The sequence below is a fragment of the Vicia villosa genome, linkage group LG2 (assembly GCF_029867415.1).
Source record: "Vicia villosa cultivar HV-30 ecotype Madison, WI linkage group LG2, Vvil1.0, whole genome shotgun sequence".
Taxonomy (NCBI): Eukaryota; Viridiplantae; Streptophyta; class Magnoliopsida; order Fabales; family Fabaceae; genus Vicia; species Vicia villosa.
Window position 1 is genome coordinate 214,423,985 of NC_081181.1, and position 20,506 is coordinate 214,444,490.

Genomic DNA, 20,506 nt, shown 5'->3' on the forward strand with positions numbered 1-20,506 from the left:
GAGACAAAATATAAAATGGGTTGTTGAAAATTTAACTAAAAAATAAAGATAAAATCGGGTCAAAAAGTAAAATCTAACAATTTTACACGATTTTACCGATTTCAAAGCAATTTAAATCTTTTAAAATCATCTCAAGATGTGATTTTACCTAAAAAAAATTACCTATATTTTAATACAAAATACAAACCTAAAAATGTGAAATCTATAAAATTTAGGCTTTAAATCGCGACTTTATCTACTTTAAATGTCGCTATAGAGGGGGGTGTTAATGAAAAAAAAACATTGAGAAAGCATATGCACTCATTAATGATATGGAACAAAACCATTTCTGGTGGTCCTATGATTGTGCTCAACCTCCAAAGAGATGAGATAATCCTGATTTTTACGCTTTATACCTTATTGCTTATAAGATAGATGTTTTGTTTTGGAAATTTAATAAATTAAAGGGTTAAATACCTTTTACCCCCTGCCATACCAGCGTGTTTGTGTTTATCCCCCCTTAAGAAAAAAATTGGCGCAGACCTCAACAAAAAATATTCCAGCGCCAAAGACCCTGATCCATTTTTTAGCTAATATTCTTAGAATCTGGCCTACATGGACATTATATATTTGCTTACTGTGTAGTGGCCTGACACATAGGATTTTATTATAAAAGCCATTGTTGACATATATTTTTATTTTTCTCACTTCACCCCCTTGAAAATCTAGGGTTTTGTTGCAGTCAAAATAGTAACCTGGAGATGACGAAGAGAGGTTCCACCACGATGAAGAAAAAGAAATTGAAGCCTTCAAAACAATCCAAGCAATCTAAGCAAGCGAACGAAGCTACTGAAGCAAGTCAATCGAAGCATTCAATTCAACCAGACATGCATGAAGAAGAAGTTAAGGCATCTGAAGCTCAAAAGGTTTGTTTTTCGTCACCTTATGTGTCGAACTCAGTAACGGTTGATGAAGGTTAGGTTATAATTGTTTTCCTTTTTAATTTAAGAATAATCAACTCTTCAATGTTGTGTTCCACCATGGAGGGATATTTGTGAGCTTGAATGATGGGGTTATGATTTACAAGGGAGGTGTCACGAATTTAGTCACTAACATCCACATTGCTAAGTTTACAATGGTTAGCATTCATAGGATGTTGAGTGGGTGGGGCTACAAGGAAGGGACATATAGAGCATGAACTAAGGTTATTGAAATTGATTCAAACTTTTTTCAGATTAGGAGGGATGATGATTGTTACGATTTCGCAGTAAGTTGATTGTTATTATCTGAATATGTTTGTAATTTAACAAGTCATTTATGTACTGATATTTCTTTTTGTCTCAGGGTCTAGTAGCTGTTTTTGAAGAAATTAATGAAAGGATAGAACATAGGTTGTGTCTCAAGCATCTCTATGCAAATTTCAAAAAATAATTGGTGGTGGATCTTTGATTAGAAATCTGATGATGGGGGCTGCAAAAGCAACATACTATCAGGGATGGTTGACCAAGATGAATGAGGTGAAGCATGTTGACTCAAAGGCATGGAGTTGGCTAATGGGAGTTCCTCACAAAAATTGGTGTAAGCATGCTTTCAATTTTTATCCAAAGTGTGATGTTCTCATGAATAATATTGATGAGTCTTTCAATGCAACAATATTAGCTGCTAGGGATAAACCAATTCTGACCATGTCAGAGTGGATAAGAAAATACTTAATGAATAGGTGCTCAACTTCTGCACTTAAACTTGAAAAATGGCCACACATGGTAATTCCTATGTGTCAAGCCACTACACAGTTAGCAAACATATAATGTCCACGTAAGCCATATTCTAAGAATATTTGCTAAAAATGGATCAGGCTCTTTAGCGCTGAAATCTTTATTTGTTGAGGTCTGCGCCAAATTTTTTTTAAGGAAGGAACATACAAACACGCTCGTATGACAGGGGGTAAAAGGTATTTAACCTTAAATTATTAAATGTTAATATTGCTATACTAAATACAGTGTTTTATGAATTCCGTAGTATAATTTGACGTATTATTATGGATTGTAAGATTTGAATGGCCTTCCCAACTATAAGTAGAAACTCTACTCTAGCAATAATCTTCCTTTGAGGGAATTATGATTGATATTTCCTATCACCTTCTTTATTTCATTTTTAGGGGGGACATTCGGGGCATATATTTGTCTCTTTTGATTCATTAATTCACTTCCTTTAAAATTATATATATTTCAGTAGATTAAGTTAGGTGTGTATATTTGAAATTTGTTAGATCTTTTGACGAGAGACAACTCAAACTTTAAACTATAAGTAGATGAAGAAGACATGATAATGGTTGACAAATTTGTTACAAATAAATTTTAAAGTGTACATGGACACACTAAGCTTTGAGCTCATTTTGCTCTACTGATTTAGTCAAAATTGATGGAAATGGGTAAATTGATAAATCTCCTTTAAGACATTTTAGAAATTTTGGCATAAATTGTACATTAAAATCAAACCTATCAATTAATGATATTTTACATAAGGGTAATGCTAAATTGTGCCCCAAATGCACAAGTTAAGTCCCAATTAAAGAAAGAATATTTAGAAAATTGTATACTTATTTTGATGAAAATGTAAAATTAATTTATTTTATTGTTTTTTTCAAAACAAAATTTCTATAACTGGATTTCTTAACTTGTGCCTTTGGGACACAAGTTATCATTACCCTTTACCTAATAAATTTTCATCAATTTTTCTCATTCATTAGAGAAAATAAAAATGATTTAAAAATACGTTTGACAGAATTTTGGCTCATAAACATATAAATTTCATGTTCTATTTATAGTAAAAAATTGTGTTTTTATTCATTTATTTAGGAGAAACAACTCATAACATTCGGGTTATATCATAAAAACTGTCTTGATTGAGTGGCTAAGAGATGTGCAATTTCACAAAGAAGTTAGTGGGTTAAATTCTCATCATACTTTTTATTGAATAAATTAAACAACCAGTATTTCATGCTAATGACATTCAACAATTAGGCTATTTCACTAACTTATTAATTTGTGATCCATAATCGTGAAGTCGACAAATGCCTAGTGAAAACGAACAATTTAGGTGAAGTTGAAAGTAGTGGCAACCAAAATGAAAGTAGTGGCAAACAAAAAATCTAAAAAATAATGGGCTGGTTTGAATTGGATTGATTGGGTACATTAGAAATAAATGTGTACAAATACTTTTAAAAAATATTTATTTTAAATCAACTAACTTTTTATAATAATATTAATTTGGCTAAATTACAGTTTTGGTCCCCCTATTTTGGTCAACTCATGAAATCAGTCCCCCTATTTATTTTTTAAACAGTTTTGGTCCCCATGTCCATTTTTCATTCAAAAAAACACTGTTGTGTACTATTTTTTAGATAAGTAGCATACTTTTATTGACTTGGAATAAAAAATATTAATTATTGACGATGTTTTCTTACTTTAATCGTCTTTTCTGATCGTCGCCTTTTTCTCCCAGCTTGTTCGTTCATCTCTTTCATTATCCAAAAAACTCTCTCTACGTTCTCTCTCGTTCATAAAGCATCCCATGAATACAAAAAAATTGAAAAATCAACATTTTTTGGACAAAAAATGGACATGAGGGACCAAAACTGTTTAAAAAATAAATTGGGGGACTGATTTCGTGAATTGGCGTAAATAGAGGGACCAAAATTGTAATTTAGCCTATTAATTTTTACTTTTTTATTTCTCTATACAGGTTGTCAATGTCACAAATGACGTTTTATTAGTTTTCTTGAAGTTGAATATTTTATACTAATTTTTATAATAATAATGATATAAATTATATGAATTAATATAATTGATTCGGGTAAACGGATTTGCGGGTAGAATTTTATATCCGTTGCTCGAAGTAACTAACATTAGATTTTATTGGTTTAGTTCAATTTTTGCCCGATCTGAGCCAAACCACCTTTGTTTAATTTGAATTTCGATTTAGTTTGCCCGAATAAACACCCATAATTCTATTCCACAATTAGTTTGTAAGGCAATGAGACTAAATTTTTGTAAATAAATATCTAATATCTAATCCAAAAACTAAAATTTTGTGGTTTGGTTTAGATGATATTGAATTAATTTGCAGTTATTTATTAAATCAGTATAAATTTAAAAATCTTTATTTAATAGATGGAACAGACATAAACCAGAAAACGCGATCGCTATAGTTCACTTTCTAAATATATCTAACACATGAGACATAATCTTGGGGATTATGAAATGAGGAGTTATATTATTTATTTTATCTTTAGAAGAAACTAGTCCCTTCATCCCTCTTATAAACACTCAACGATATTTATTTTACATGTATTAAATTTTAATAAAGTTGTTAGTATATAATTATTTTAAATTAATTTTTAAGATAAGTATTGAATATCACATTTTCATATTTTAAATTCGTTATTAAAATAATGCGTGTGAATGTGAGTGTTAATTTCACTTTAATAAATAAGTGAAATGTTAAATTTTAAATATATATATATATATATATATATATATATATAGGGAGCGTATCCGGTGAGAACTGATAACTTTTGTGAGAAATGAGAACTAACAATATTAACCTTCTGATTTAATTAACGCTTCAGATTTCTTTATTCCATATACAGAGTGTCTTACTGAATTTTTTCTATTATACTTAATATTTATAAATTCCATAAATAGAGAATCTTGTCAAAATTATATTTATTATACTAATATTTAGTATAAATAAAAATTAATAGTTTTCGATTTATTTTGTTTTTTTAAAAATTAAATAAATAATAATATAATAATTATTATAATATTGTCACTATACTGAAATTTATATTAAATGCACACAATTGTAAAAAATTTAAATATAATATTTTTTTCAAAATTTCAAATAAATAAATAAAACTAAACTAATATTTAAATAATAATCTCACATTCTTTAATATTTTTAATCGAATGAACATATAGATGTAAATCAATATTGTGTTTTTAATCAAATGAACATTTGTCTTTAATTTATGCGTTAGACTTAGTGTAATTTTTTTCATTACATAATTATAAATATATTGATATATAATTTATTTTGAAGAAAAAAACATATCGTTCTAGTATATTGATCTATAATTTTCAAGTATAAATAAATCTATTATAAATAAAAGCAAATTCTTATTTTTGAATATTTTACTATTATGACCATTTTAAATAAAAATATATAATTGATTTATTACTTATATTTTTATTTGATCTAAAATATTAAAAAATATAAATGATTACATATATTTTAATTTTTTTGATTTATTTATTTCCAAGTTAATAAATGTTTTATTTTTTATCTTCAACTATTTTGACCGTTTAAAATAAAAATAAATTATTAATTTATTACGTATATATTAATTTGATAAGAATTTAAAATTATCACCTATATTTTAATTGAGTTGATTTTTTTATTAGCAAATTGAAAAAAAATTTAGTTTTACATATTTTTAAGTTACTAGCATTTTAAATATATTTTATTATTCTAAAAATAATATGTTAATTATGGTGCTTATTAGATATTGGCAAACTAAAAATTTATTATTTTTTTAAATAGAAAATTATTAGTCTTTATTTTTACGAAATATTGGCATAAGAAAAATATTACTAGTATTTATTTATACCAAATATTAGTATAGTAAATAAAAAATAATTATGATAAGATTCTCTATTTATGGAATTTATAAATATTAAGTATAATAGAAAAAATTCAATAAGATGCTGTTTATATGGAATAAAGAAATCTGAAGCGTTAATTAAATCAGAAGGTTAATATTGTTAGTTCTCATTTCTCACAGAAGCTATCAGTTCTCACCGGATACGCTCCCTATATATATATATATATATATATATATATATATATATATATATATATATATATATATATATATATATATATATATATATATATATATATATATATATATATATATATATATATATATATATATATATATATATATATATTTTTAATTCTTTCAAATTTAAATAAAAGTGTGTCATCTCTCTTATAATTTTTGATTCTTGATTATTTATTGTCACATTCATGAGTATATATGATTTTTTTAATAAATTTATTCCCTACCTCAAAGTATATATTACAGTAAAAATTTATTTTGGTCTTTAAGAAAAATTGTAAAACTCAATGCAGCCTTTAAGAATAATAAAAATAACCTTTTAATCCGAAAGAAAAATATATCGGAAAAATTTAGTTCTTACCTTGTTTGGTTGATGAAAAGAAAAAAAATGGGATATAAAATAAGATGATAATTTAGTAAGTTGTTATGAGAAAAAATGTAGAAAATTATGATAAGAAGGAATATATAATTTTCTAAAATGAGATATATATTTAAACAAAAATTAGTTACAATTAAAAACTGAAAATAATTAATTAATTAATTACCATTAAAATAAAATTATAAAAAAATATAAAAAAACATGATATATTTTTTAATAATCAATTACTATTTTCAATTTAATAAATTATCAAATTATTTACGTACTATGAGTAAAATATTGAGAAAAACATAATGTTAATAGATATAAATAAGATGAAAAGATATCAATCATATAATATATATAAAATTAATTAAATATTATTAAGTATAGCTTATTATTATCCTTTTTATTACTTTTATCTATTTTTACATTTTTTTAAATTTGAGAAGATTAAATTTTAGAATAAAAATTAACATTATCCTCTGGAAATTTTTGTGTGATTCAATTTAGTTCATGAAAAAAAATTAATCAAAACTACTTATTCCCTACCTCAAACCATTACTTTTCATGTCTTTAATATTGTGTTTGAAAACTTAAAATGTTAAGGGAGAAAAACAAAAGAAAAAAAATCTAATTTTAAAAATATTTTTCATAATTTAACCGTAAAAAATAAAGTATTTAATTGTTTATCCATAATATATAAATGAATAAAAAAATTTAAATTTTTTTTATATATTTATTTGGAACAATTATTTATTGATAAAATGTTATTTATAATTTATAAAATTAAAATTTTTTGGTTGATTAATATGGAATTTATTAATTTTACTTTAATCTCTTTATTTTCTTTTTTGAACTTTTTTTATTGTAATTAATTTTTTTGCCTTTATACGATGTATTTGAATTTTATTTAAAAGTACTTATGTCATTTAATTAAGATACATATTTATTTATTTGTATTTTTTAAAAGACAAATAAAATATATACATGGCTACAAATGATAACACAAAAGGCACTCGAGATATCAAAGTAATTCAAAAGAAAATGAAACTAAATAAAGTACAAAAGTATAATAAAATTAAGGAGACATACATAAATTCCTAGGAACAAAACACCAATAGGATGAAAAACAAAAGAAAACAACAACGTGAAAAGGGAACTCAATTAGATCAACGAAATCTTCCAAATTGAACACTCTTTCTCAAGAAAAATGTTGAAATTCTAATCGACTCTTGGCTGTAGTATGTACTAGTGTGGTGTTATATTTGCAAAAGGTCTAGACTAGGACGATGCCTTTAGACCGTCTTAGAAGAGGCGGCAGTAGAAGTAGGGGTGGTAAATGGGCATGTCTGTCCCGTTTAGGCCCGCAAGAAAACGGAGCGGGGCGGGGCGGTCATTGTTAAGGGTGTGAGCCTAAAATATTGGTTCGTCCCGCAAAAAAGTGAGGGCAAGGTGGACTAAACCTACGGGCACTGCACTTTTTAAGTCTAAAAATGCTAAATTTATGTTAATTTTCGTGCCCGCAAAAGCCCAAATAAAAAACGGGGCGGGGCGGTCACACTAGAGGGTGAGGGCCTAAAATCTTGGTCCGTCCCGCACAAAAGTGCGGGCAAAACGGGCATGCCCAACGGGCCGGACCCGTTTTGCCACCCCTAGGTAGAAGGTCGCATGTGGGAAGTATCTCCTCGCCTAGTAGTATTCCCTCGCCCCTTCGTGAGAAACGTGGGATAAGACGTTTCTCTGGCAGAGAGAGTCAAAGTCACTAACTGATTCACGCCTCCCTTAAAAATAGGGATTTAACTGTCCATTATTGACTAAGTGGACGATGACCGTTTAGAAACCCTAGGTCCCGAAACTACTATAAATACATATCCTCTCAAAGAGAGAAGACATAATCCAAGTAATGCACATTCTTAACATCCAAAAGAGCACAACGCTCACGACCCTCGGCGATTGTACTTTTGTTATCAAGCATCATTGGTCATCAGCAGAGTCTCTCACCTTACGTGAGCATGTCTCTTAAATCACCTAAAAACACCACCGTACAAGACTTCTTGCTGTCGTGGACAAACCCTCACTACCTAATTGTATTATAAACCTACGGAGGTCTCTGAGTTTCTCTTCTCTTATAGAGGAACATGCCCACCTGTACTTTTTGACTGTACAGTGGCGTTCACCGTGGATCCCGATAAAACTAACTTGCCCCACACTTCTACTCTAACTCTCTTCAACTTTCCTCTAAAGATGGCCGACAAAATTATAATCTATAACACAAACACCAACGTCGGAGGCTTTGCCGATGGAGGTACCTCTAGATCTTCCCAGAAGAAGTACGCAAGCCTGGTATTTGCAGCAAATGTAATGTTGAAAGAAACAAGGAGTATAGAAAGATGTATGATAAAGGAAAATGTGTGAATCCTTAACCTTCAATTATTAATTAATTGGCCATAAGCAAAGTTCCCTCTAGTGACAAGATTATCACAAAGAAAAATGGAACTGAAAAAGAATAGGACCTGCAAGTGAGGATGAAGAAGAACATTATGTTGAAGCACTGAAGTATAATGGAAGTTTGAAGCTTCATAGTGATGATCAATTATTAAAGACATTGTTGAATGCGTGAGCTTGTTATCCTAAGTTGATAAAGGAGTTTATGGTAAATAATGATGGTATTCCCCATGGGTTGTTGAGGTTCAGTAATAAGATGTTTGTTGGGAAAGATATCTTAGACATTATATCTAACATCTGTGCACCTGTTGATGAAACTGATATGGTGGTTGATGAAGATAAGTTGGATTTTGTTCACCTCAACTTGTAGTTGCTGCTACTAGTTTTTGGTGTTCCTTGTTGTATGTGCTCTTGTGATCTGATTATGTGGTTCATGTTCCCAATTTAAGGACCTTTAAATGATCATGTGTGCTAGTTTGGTTGTCTAATGTTCTTGTAAAGTTTTTGTTCTAGATCCTGAAGCTTGCTAATTTGTTTGTGGTTCTTGCATAGGAAAAATTACCAGTATTTAATAAGACAAGCCGCTTAATAAGATTATCTCGCGTTAGAACCATGTCTTAAAGAAGATGTTAAGAGAAGACAACCACTTTTAAGGGGATTGACTAAGAAACATTAAAGGCAAGATTGAATCTTCTTTGTACAAGGCAGTGGAAACTCAAAGATCATATTCAAGAAGAATAATGCAAGATGAAGCAACCAAAAAACAACATCCTTACCATGTCTCCACCACCAACAATCACCGCCTAAAGAAAAGATAGTTCATTGGATCACTAGAAAGAGGTTAAAAGCCAACGCTTGTTCCTAAATAAAGAGAGTTCTCCTTTAGTAGAGATTCTGGACCAAAGTCTCATCAACCAAAACTTAAATTTCATTCACTTTCCTATCATTTTGTTTAGAAATAAGATAAAACCTAGTAGACATGTCCTTAACTGGAGTTTACTCCACCCAGTTGTTCTCCCTAAACAAAGTGAGGAAGCTATGGATAAATTTGAGTTTTATTTGACTAATGACTTAGATAGTCTTCTGGTCTCTGTATGTTGGTGTGTTTTTTATTTTAGTTCATGTATTTTTTTTGGAAATAATTCCTGAATGTTAAAATCCTATTGACTTTAGTCCCTAAAATTAAAATCCGAAGGGAAACTACGAATTTTCTTACAGATTTTAACTTTAGGGACTAAAACCAAATGAAATTCAACATTTAAGAACTAAAACTAAGAAAAAAAAGAGAACCTCTCATCCCACCCCTTGGGGTTCTCACGCACCATGTGCATTTCCAAAGACGTCCCTTGCTTCCGGAGATATAGTTACAGATGCACCTTTTTTTAATTTAAGGTTGAATTGTTCCGTGGATGCATCTACGAAACTTTTTTTTACATTGTTTAAATGGTTCCGTATATGTATCTACGGAAGAATTCAACAGAAAATTAAAAAAATGTGCTTCCGGAGATACACCTCCAAAAACAAGAGACAAAAATGAAATTTCGCCAGATGCCAAAGAGTATTATGGAATGAATTTGGGATATTCTCAAAAGAATATACAAAGACGAAAATAAAAAACACGTAAACTTGACTTAAAAAAAACTATTTAATCCTTGATTAATTTGTAATTACATTGGAGATCTATTTATAAGTCTAATTAGTAGTATTAGTGAGTTACATACAAGTTTTTTAACTGTGTTAAAAAGTTTAGTTATAGTGTTAATTACAAAGGCATGATGCCGTGTAAAAGCCAATAAATCTTACACTATTACATGATTAACTCTTTTAATATAAATAAACATAGAGACAGTGTAAAATATTTTTATACTGTGAATCAATTACCACCCATGTATTCAATTAAACCATTTTTTTATTTAAAAAAAAACTTAATGCCATGGCACATTTATGATTTTCTATTAGATGACGGTGTAAAATTATTTTACACTCTCAGTGCACTACCTTTTAACTCATAAACATATACAAGTTAAATATCTGATTTTTCAAAAAAATCCAAAAATAAAATCATTAATTTTTTGACAACAAATTATTTTTCTTAAATTCACACAAACACAGCAATAACTAATCGAGAGAGTAATTAAAAATTCCCCACTTTAAAAATATAAACTCGTTAACATTAAATAATTGCAAATACATTCAATTGTAACATTTTATTTATTTATTCATCTTTAAATAGTAAAATTCTAACCATTAAATTATTTCATTTTAAGAAAATAAATTACAATAACAAATTAATAGTAAAAACAGATAATGTTCATTGTACAAAAAAACACAGGATTCAATGTACAAAATAAAAAAACAGAAACCACATAGGATTATGCGTGAATCTATGTCAGTTAGCTATTAAGAATAATCGTGGTTTAAAATTTTAGATTCTCATAACGAAAGAAAAAAAAAATGCTATTTGTCATGTTTTTAAGTCAACAATAATTCACCTGGTTCGTTTTCAATTTCTACTACAAAACTATAATCAGATAGAGTTTCAAACAAGCCTTTGAATCTCTTCCCTCTCTCTCATCTCCACCAGGTAAACAACATCAAACCCATTTCAGTTTAACTCAGTAATTGTTTTGTTTTTAGCTAAATTTTGAAACTTTGTGATTGCATGTGATGTGGTGTTACAAATTCTCAAATCTGTGTGTTGTAGGTGTTATTGTGCTTGGAAAATGGCTTCTGGAACTGTGCCTGCTTCGTTTTCCAGCCTCAGGATGTCTGAATCCGGTTTGGGGTTTGTGAAAAGTATTGATTTTGTGAGAGTTTCTGATTTGAAAAGAATGAAATCTGCAAGGACTAAAGTGTCAATTATCAGAAATTCAAACCCTGGTCAGGAGGTTGTTGAACTTCAACCTGTTTCCAAAGGAAGTCAGCTTTTAGGTATGTTCATGTTCTTGATGCTTCAGTTGTTTTGTTTCTGGAACAATTTTCATTCTTAATCTTGTTTTAGTTTTGCTTAATTTGTGGATGATATTTTGAATGTAGTTCCTAGGCAAAAGTATTGTGAATCGTTGCACAAAACTGTGAGGAGGAAAACAAGGACTGTGACGGTTGGTGACGTGACGATTGGTAGTGAGCATCCGATAAGAGTTCAGACCATGACTACGACCGATACTAAGGATGTTGCTGGAACAGTTGAACAGGTTATACGATTTTTCTTTTACTTTATGCCGATATGAAAAGATACAGTTGATGGGTTTATTAAGATGTTAATGGTTGGTTCTTTTTGTTCTGTCTATTGGCAGGTGATGAGAATAGCTGATGAAGGAGCTGATATCGTACGGATAACAGTTCAAGGGAGAAAAGAAGCTGATGCTTGTTTCGAGATTAAAAACTCGCTTGTGCAGAAAAAGTGAGCATAAATTATAATGAATGCTTTGATATCGTACGTTCGTATTGTTTATGTGTTCATCTACATCCTTATGTGCCTATGTCCAGCTACAACATACCGCTGGTGGCTGATATTCATTTTGCTCCGACTATTGCTTTGCGAGTAGCTGAATGCTTTGATAAGATTCGTGTCAACCCTGGAAATTTCGGTATGCGTTTCTTCGCCAATTCAGTAGTCTTTTTATATTCTCCTTTCTCTATTTCATTTATTTATTTTTTCAATATATGTTTAAAATTGTCTTGCATACTGAATCCAAAATGATGTCTTTCACAGCCGACAGACGAGCTCAGTTTGAAATATTGGAGTACACCGAAGACGACTATCAGAAAGAACTTGAGCATATTGAACAGGTTGAACCACCTGTCTCGTTTATATTTTCTTCTAATGTTTTGAAAAGTTTATTTTCTTCTATCCAATGTCTGTTAAATTATTAATACCTCGACTGCAATGTGAAGTTTTTGACCTATTTTATGCTTTATAAAATTATAGGTTTTCACGCCATTAGTTGAAAAATGTAAGAAATATGGGAGAGCAATGCGCATTGGAACAAACCATGGCAGTCTTTCTGATCGTATAATGAGCTACTACGGAGATTCTCCTAGGGGAATGGTAATTCATTTCCCTTATTATTCTGCAATGAACCATTTGTGTATTAAAGGTGTTTGCGCTAGAATTTGTTCGTATTACTAAGCAATGATTGGACAGGTGGAATCTGCTTTTGAATTTGCAAGGATATGCCGAAAGCTGGACTATCACAATTTTGTGTTTTCCATGAAAGCAAGCAACCCAGTCATCATGGTTCAGGCATACCGATTACTTGTGGCTGAAATGTATGTCCAAGGCTGGGATTATCCATTACATTTGGGAGTTACTGAAGCTGGAGAAGGTGAGGATGGTAGGATGAAATCTGCAATTGGCATCGGAACTCTTCTCCAGGTATGCATGTGAATCGATTTTGACATGTTTGGATGTTATCGGGTATAATTGATTTTGCCTCCGAAATTGATTCTAACTTTAAGCTATAATTTGTAGCTTTTCTTTCTACAATTAATATGTAGCTTTGAATTATTGTTCAATCCACTTTTGCATTAATGTATATCCCAGAATCAGTTTTACTAAATCTATTTTTGTCACCACATAACCAAATAGACACGTATATGTTGATGACATGCTTTTCATCAGGATGGATTGGGCGACACAATACGAGTTTCACTCACAGAAGCACCGGAGGAGGAGATAGTTCCTTGCACAAGGTTGGCAAACCTTGGAATGAGAGCATCTGAACTCCAGAAAGGAGTGGTATGGTTCAAAACAATGCTTCAGTTTGACACGCCTACACTTTCTAAAGTCTAACGTCGTAAAATTGTATGAACTTACTTTCGTTGACACTGCTTTCCTCAGGCACCTTTTGAAGAAAAACATAGACATTATTTTGACTTCCAGCGCCGTACTGGTCAATTGCCAGTGCAAAAAGAGGTAAATATTAAAAGTTTTGTAGAAAAACTTAACCCGATTTACACGTTACACACAGACTGTGAACTTTCTTCCGCGTCATCCTTCCTATGACACTGCATCACGCATTAATTACATAACTTTCCATCTTAATACAGGGTGAGGAGGTGGATTATAGAGGTACGCTCCACCGGGACGGATCTGTTCTCATGTCAGTCTCCTTGGATCAGTTAAAGGTAACATTTGAGCAGCCCCTTTATTCTCTCTTCTTTTTGGTTGACAAAATGTCCCTTTCAATGTATCGGTTTGTGTTAAATTACATTTTATTCTCTTTATTCCGTAATTTTGACAGACACCAGAGCTCCTTTACAAGTCCCTTGCTGCGAAACTCATTGTTGGCATGCCATTTAAGGTTTTGGTTACTAAATCGTATTCAATGAAATGTCCCGTGGGTTTAAATAACAAGTTATTTACATAATATGCACTGTATATTCAGGATCTGGCAACAGTTGATTCAATCTTATTGCGGGAACTCCCTCCGGTAGATGATGTTGATGCTGTAAGAACTAAGAACCTTTTCATCTTTTTTATCCACCAAACCATTTCTATACTGTCAAGTTATTGCGCCGTTGGAATAATTTTCTCTTCCACTCTCTTGTTTTTGGTACCATTATCAGCGGTTAGCTCTAAAAAGACTGGTTGATATAAGTATGGGAGTTATAGTTCCTTTGTCAGAGCAGCTAACAAAGCCATTACCAAATGCCATTGTTCTGGTAAACCTTAAGGAGCTATCGACTGGAGCTGATAAGCTTTTGCCACAAGGTGCTACTAAATCCACACTTTTTTTTCTCCCCTTTTTTATATTCTTAGTAAATGTGTGATCTTATATATCTATTGGTTACATATTAGGCACACGATTGGCTGTGTCAGTACGTGGCGACGAGTCTTATGAAGAGCTGGAAATTCTCAAAGGTGTTGATGCAACTATGATACTCCATGACCTGCCTTATACTGAAGACAGAGTTAGTAGAGTGCACGCAGCAAGGCGGTAAGAATGATACTTCATATTACATGAATTCAATTAGTATATAAAATCTATATTTACTAATCTCGACATCTTATCGGCGTCAGGTTATTCGAGTATCTATCAGAAAATTCGCTAGACTTTCCTGTCATTCACCATATTCAATTTCCAAATGGAGTTCACAGGTAATTTTTAGTTAAGATGAGATGAGCGAATATATAGTTCTTGTAAGCCTAATCAACTCTCTTACAGGGATGATGTAGTGATTGGTGCTGGCTCTCATGCTGGAGCCCTGCTGGTTGATGGACTTGGAGACGGTCTTCTTTTAGAAGCCTCAGACAAAGATTTTGACTTCATTAGAAATACTTCTTTCAATTTGCTGCAAGGATGCAGAATGAGAAATACAAAAACAGTATGTTGTTCAAGCACATTAACACAAAAATTTGAATTGGAAAAGAAAAATTCGCATTCTTTACTGATATGCCTAACATGTCTTGCAGGAGTACGTCTCATGCCCATCCTGTGGCAGAACCTTATTTGATCTTCAAGAAATAAGTGCAGAAATTCGAGAGAAGACATCACACCTCCCCGGTGTTTCGGTAATATCGCTCAGTCTTTTCCTTCATATTTCGTAGTACATTGACATTCTCCAAATTGTATCAGTGTACTATAGTTTGTAAACTGCATTTATGCAAAGAGAAAGTGCTTTGTTTTCTATTATTAACTTTCTGTTGCCATGCGTATTAGATTGCAATCATGGGATGCATTGTAAATGGTCCCGGAGAGATGGCTGATGCGGACTTCGGGTATGTTGGTGGTGCTCCTGGGAAGATTGATCTCTATGTTGGGAAGGTAACATATTCTTTATGCTTAAATGCAAACTTTCATTTAGACCTGTACATACTTTTGCAACACCGCAAATCTAAACATGCACTTATGTCCTGGAAAAAATCCCTATCAATTGAACTTTATATATGTTGAATGGAGTTTGACATTAAGTTCAATGGAATTGTTACAATTGCAGACTGTGGTGAAGCGCGCGATTGCGATGGAACAAGCAACTGATGCCTTGATCGATCTGATAAAAGAGCACGGACGTTGGGTAGACCCACCTGTAGAGGAGTAAAAGCTACAGCTCAATGTTCGAATTAGCCAATGAGGTTCCGGCACGTGTAACATATGGTGGATCCTCTAGGATGATTATTACTTTATGCAGTTTATGTTATTATTTTAACCTCAGAAAGTTTTATTTTCACGTTTCAACATAGTTGATTTTCTTGTTACAATGGTTCCAAATAAAGTATGGGGTAGGAAACTCTTGAGGTTCAGGATTTATACAATAAGTCAAAACCATTGTATTGTCATGCCCAATGAATAATATGATATTATACAGAAATTATATGAACGGTCATTTTATGTCAATCAATCTGTCTTTTATTCGGATTTCAGAATGTGGAATGTGATGTGTTTGATAAGTATGAATTATATGTAGACACTGAAGAGAAGCAGGCGCAACAACATTTTATGTCAACCAAACTGTTTTCTATTTGGGATTTCAGAATGTAAAATATAATGTGTCAGTTGAGTATGACTCATATATACACTTAAATACATTGGTGGATATTCGGTTAGAACTTGAAATCACAATAATGGTGAATAATTCAGTGCGGAGAGGGAGAGTAAGGGACCAATACTTAGAAGATTACACTTGATTTCGGGGATATATAACACATCATTTATCAAAGAGTGTCTACCACCAGTTCTCTCGATTGATACATCACTTCCGCTGCTAGAGTGGTATCATCCGTAAACTTAACCTTGTTCTTCATGGCACAATTGATTGCAACAAACTAATCTTTCTTTCCCATCATATGTGTTGAACATCCGGAATCCAGATACCATTGATCATTGCACCACTTCTTTCGTAGTCACCATTGGGTTTTTTTTTTACATGTAACCAATTAGCATAAAACTGCAACCGATTACATTTTGGTTCTGTAGTGTTCTTCAAACTGATGATGTTGTCTTGCACCTTGCTGCTGCATTCTCCTTCAGTAATCATGACCAGGAGGTGTTCTACTCATCAAAATCTTGTCTTGCAACTCTAGATTTATCTTCTTGAGATTCTTTCTTATTGACATTGCATTCTTTTGACAATTATAGTACTGCACACTACTCTTGTCAACCGTCCTTCTTCCTCCTCTACCTCTTACATTTCTATCTCTTGAGTTGTTTAATCCACCAACCCTATTGCCATTGTTTTCACCCTTTTGAAATATTTAATTTTTGGAACTTTAGAATTATCTTGCACCAAAATTCTGAAAGTTCTCTCTACATTTATTCATGGGTCATTTTCCCTTTGCCTTCTTACCTCTCTCATTGGAACATGTTTGCAACACGATCTCCGCATTTGCCTTATCAATATTCATTTCCTCCATTATCTGCTCATGTGATTCAAAAGAGCTTTACAACTACTCTTTACTCATCAATGCAAGATCCTTCGATTCCTTAGTTGCAACCGCCACATTATGAAATCTTGGTGTCAAAGAACACAAGATTTTCGCGACAACATACTTCTCCAAAATCGTTTCTCCATACGCCTTTACTTGGTTCTCCAACCGAGTAATTCTCGGCATAAAATCGTTGATGACCTCCTTCCCATCCATTTGAATAAACTCAAGCTGTCTTTTGTGAGTTTGTAACCTCACAATCTTCGCCTTGTCAGCTCCTGCATACGCCTTCTTCAAGATTTCTCACGATTGCTTCGATCAATCGCAATCACCAACTTTCTCATAATTATCTGCATCACATTGATGGATAAAAAACAATGACTTGTAATTTTTCGTCTTCTTCTCCTTATGTTTAGATCTTTGTGCATCTGCTGCACCTTCTACAATTGTAGTTACTCCGTTCTTGATCACTTCAAGAACATCTTGATATCCAAACAACACCTTCATTTATTTGCACCACTTATCGTAATTCTTTGCATTGTGAATTAGGAGATTTGCATGGATTTGTTCATTTGAAACAAAGGTCATTTTCGCACACTAGGTGTTTCATGGATCGAATCACCTAATTTAGTGTGGAAAAGGAGAGAGTGAGAGAATGAGAGAATGCGAGAGAATAACTAAGGGTCAAAATATGAACATTTGTTCATTAATGAGATGCCCAAAAGACATCTATACAACAACATAAAATGAGGTACAATTATCAAATTGAATAACTGAAAAACTTTTGGATGTAACCAGTTGACATATTATATCAATCAGTTGCATTTAGCTATTACCTCAAAATCTGGAGGAAAAACTACAGATGTAACCCGATTACATTATGATTATATTTGAAAACTAAACACGGCATAAGAGAATGTAACATGTTGACATAAAACTATAATTTATTACATTCAGGCTCTGTTTGACAAACCACATTTTGAGCTTAAACCACATTTGAGCTTATAGCTTATAAGTTTGTATGATAATAAAAGATTTGTTTGGTAACAATATTTTCATCACGAGCTTATAACTTATTTTACTAACTTATACCTTATTTTTCATACACTATTTTAAATAGCGTTTTAGCTTATAACTTATAGCTTATCATTTTTTTTCTTTCATTAATACCTTTATAAAGTTTAATTATTTTAAATGTACATTTAATTATTAATTAAAAAATATTTTTTATGTCATTTTACATCTATAAATTAGTTAAACCGTTAGTTTTACCAAACACTTTAATTAACTTATTAGTTACAGTTATCAGTCATCAGTCATAAACTATAAGGCATAAGCTAACATATCATCCAGACATCCAACCACTAATTTTATCAAAGAAAATCTAAATTGAATTATATTATATTCTCAACATTTTCAACCGATATAACAGTCGTCATCAACTTTGAGCTTGTTTGTCTTAGAAAACTTATACCAACCATTCCTTATATTTGGTTATTTTTTACCTTACTATTTAAATGTTTGACTTCGTAATAGACTTCTTCAATTAATTCATTTATATTCACAAGCAAAACAATTTCTTGCAATGTGCTTATAAAGCAATATTTGTGAAGCAGAGTTTAGCGGTTATTATGACAATAAAGAAATAAATACAATATTAACGATTAATTGAAGAAATGTAAGTTAACTTAAAATTTGCATAAACAATACATATCAGCACGTTATTGTCCTTTTTCACTAATTTATTTTGCAACAATTAAAAACCATGCATTTTCAATATCATTTTGAGTAGACTACAACTAGTAAAATCGGGGGTTTAATTTTAAATTTTTTGAAGAAGATAATATTCACAAAAATAAGGGTTTAATTGTTATATACGGTATGTAAAGTTCTTTACACTATTAATTAGTATAGCTCAACTATATTATTTTACAATTAATTAAATGAAAAATCAAATAATTTAAATAACTTAACGGTTATAATTAATTGACGGTGAAAAAAAATTAAGTATTAAGTCGTGTCCGTGTATTTAAATTAAATTCTAAAAATAATATAGACAAAGTTGAATTTGAGGATGATATAGATTTCACTACTTAGAAAAACCTTTTTTTTACATCTGTTGGAAAATAGGATTTACTAGAATCAACTACATTTTAGATGGTTATCTAAATAGTGTAGGAGTAGAAAAAGAAGTGCCCTTAATTGAGTGTCTTTTTACAAGTCGCAACGAAAGGAAATTTACAAAATAACGATGACAATAATAATAGAGTATAGGAATTCAAAATATCTATTGCAATCATCAGAGATCAAGAACAAAAGAATCTACAAAAAAAGTAAACTAAAAAAAATTGAATCATTCTATCCAAATAACGGCAATAAGAGGAAGAGTATAATAACCTCGATACAAATGAAGTTACGTATACAAATACAACAACTACTAGTATACTAGTATATTCTTTACATAATATCTCTCCTTACACCGTAAATATACTGATTTCTCCGTAGATTCTGTTTCCGTTTCTTGTACACCATTCCTGCCAACATAAGCACGCTCGCCGCCACTATTATTCCGATCGCTATCCCTGCTTTCTTGCTTCCACTCATTCCTTCTGCCGACGAATCATCATCTGTTTTCTCATCAAGACCGATGTGGTTTATTAAAGTAGAATCCTCCGGCGAAGGAGCCGGAGTACTGGAAAATGGACTCGGATTTGACGGAGGCGGCGCTGGTGGCGACGAAGCCAGAGGCGAGATGGATGGAGGATAGTATCGAGATGGAGTGTTAGCCGGTGACGGTGATGGTGATTCCGGCAATGATAACGGTGAAGGTGATGGTGATTCCGGCGATGATAATGGTGATGGAGACGGCGAGGAATCGGCGTTCACGTGAAGTGAAAGAGTGAGTAGCATGAGAGAAAGAAAAAATAATCTTGCATTTGCCATTGGTTTGAAAAAGAGAGAGAGAAAATGAAAATGGAAAAAAGAAAGAAAGAAAATGGATCTGAAATATAGAAGCGAAGAGAAAGAGTGGAAACTGTTTGAAGGAAAACGGTTAGAAAACGGTTAACGAGAGAAGAATCTGAAATCGGAGGGTTTGTATTGAAAGAATCGCAAAGGGAGAGGATATGAGAATGTGACACGTGGCTTTGTAAAAAGTGCGAGATTCACTGGAAATGAAGTAAAAGAGTTGAAGATTAGTTCATACGGAAAAGGGAAATGCATGTGAAATGCAAAATGTAATACAAATGAAAAGAGTTTGTGTAATGGAAAAGATAATAAGTGAAAGTGATTTTTAGGCATTTGAATACGCAGCCATAAACATTTTTAAAGAGATGGTAAAGGTTGTTTCACTTTTCATGCAATTCAAGGAAGAACTTTTACATTTTGTGTTTATTAAAATTAAAATGTATGTATGCAACCATAGTAAGTAAAATGTATTATATAATAT

The 20,506-nt window shown here is 31.5% G+C and overlaps 2 protein-coding genes across 2 annotated transcripts; one reads left to right on the plus strand and one right to left on the minus strand.

Moving 5' to 3' along the window:
- Positions 1 to 11,077: 11,077 nt before the first annotated feature.
- LOC131653825 (4-hydroxy-3-methylbut-2-en-1-yl diphosphate synthase (ferredoxin), chloroplastic-like) lies at positions 11,078 to 16,030 on the plus strand. The gene is made up of 20 exons (XM_058924121.1): positions 11,078 to 11,274; positions 11,395 to 11,621; positions 11,727 to 11,884; positions 11,987 to 12,093; positions 12,180 to 12,280; positions 12,406 to 12,482; positions 12,622 to 12,741; positions 12,838 to 13,068; positions 13,315 to 13,431; positions 13,534 to 13,608; positions 13,743 to 13,820; positions 13,937 to 13,996; positions 14,081 to 14,143; positions 14,262 to 14,406; positions 14,494 to 14,632; positions 14,716 to 14,793; positions 14,861 to 15,020; positions 15,109 to 15,207; positions 15,356 to 15,460; positions 15,633 to 16,030. The coding sequence occupies exons 2-20, from the start codon at positions 11,414 to 11,416 to the stop codon at positions 15,732 to 15,734; spliced, it is 2,223 nt and encodes a 740-aa protein (XP_058780104.1). The 5' UTR covers positions 11,078 to 11,274; positions 11,395 to 11,413; the 3' UTR covers positions 15,735 to 16,030.
- Positions 16,031 to 19,256: 3,226 nt separating this feature from the next.
- Positions 19,257 to 20,452, minus strand: LOC131653830 (alpha carbonic anhydrase 8-like). The gene has a single exon (XM_058924127.1). The coding sequence runs from the start codon at positions 19,999 to 20,001 to the stop codon at positions 19,516 to 19,518; it is 486 nt and encodes a 161-aa protein (XP_058780110.1). The 5' UTR covers positions 20,002 to 20,452; the 3' UTR covers positions 19,257 to 19,515.
- Positions 20,453 to 20,506: the final 54 nt, after the last annotated feature.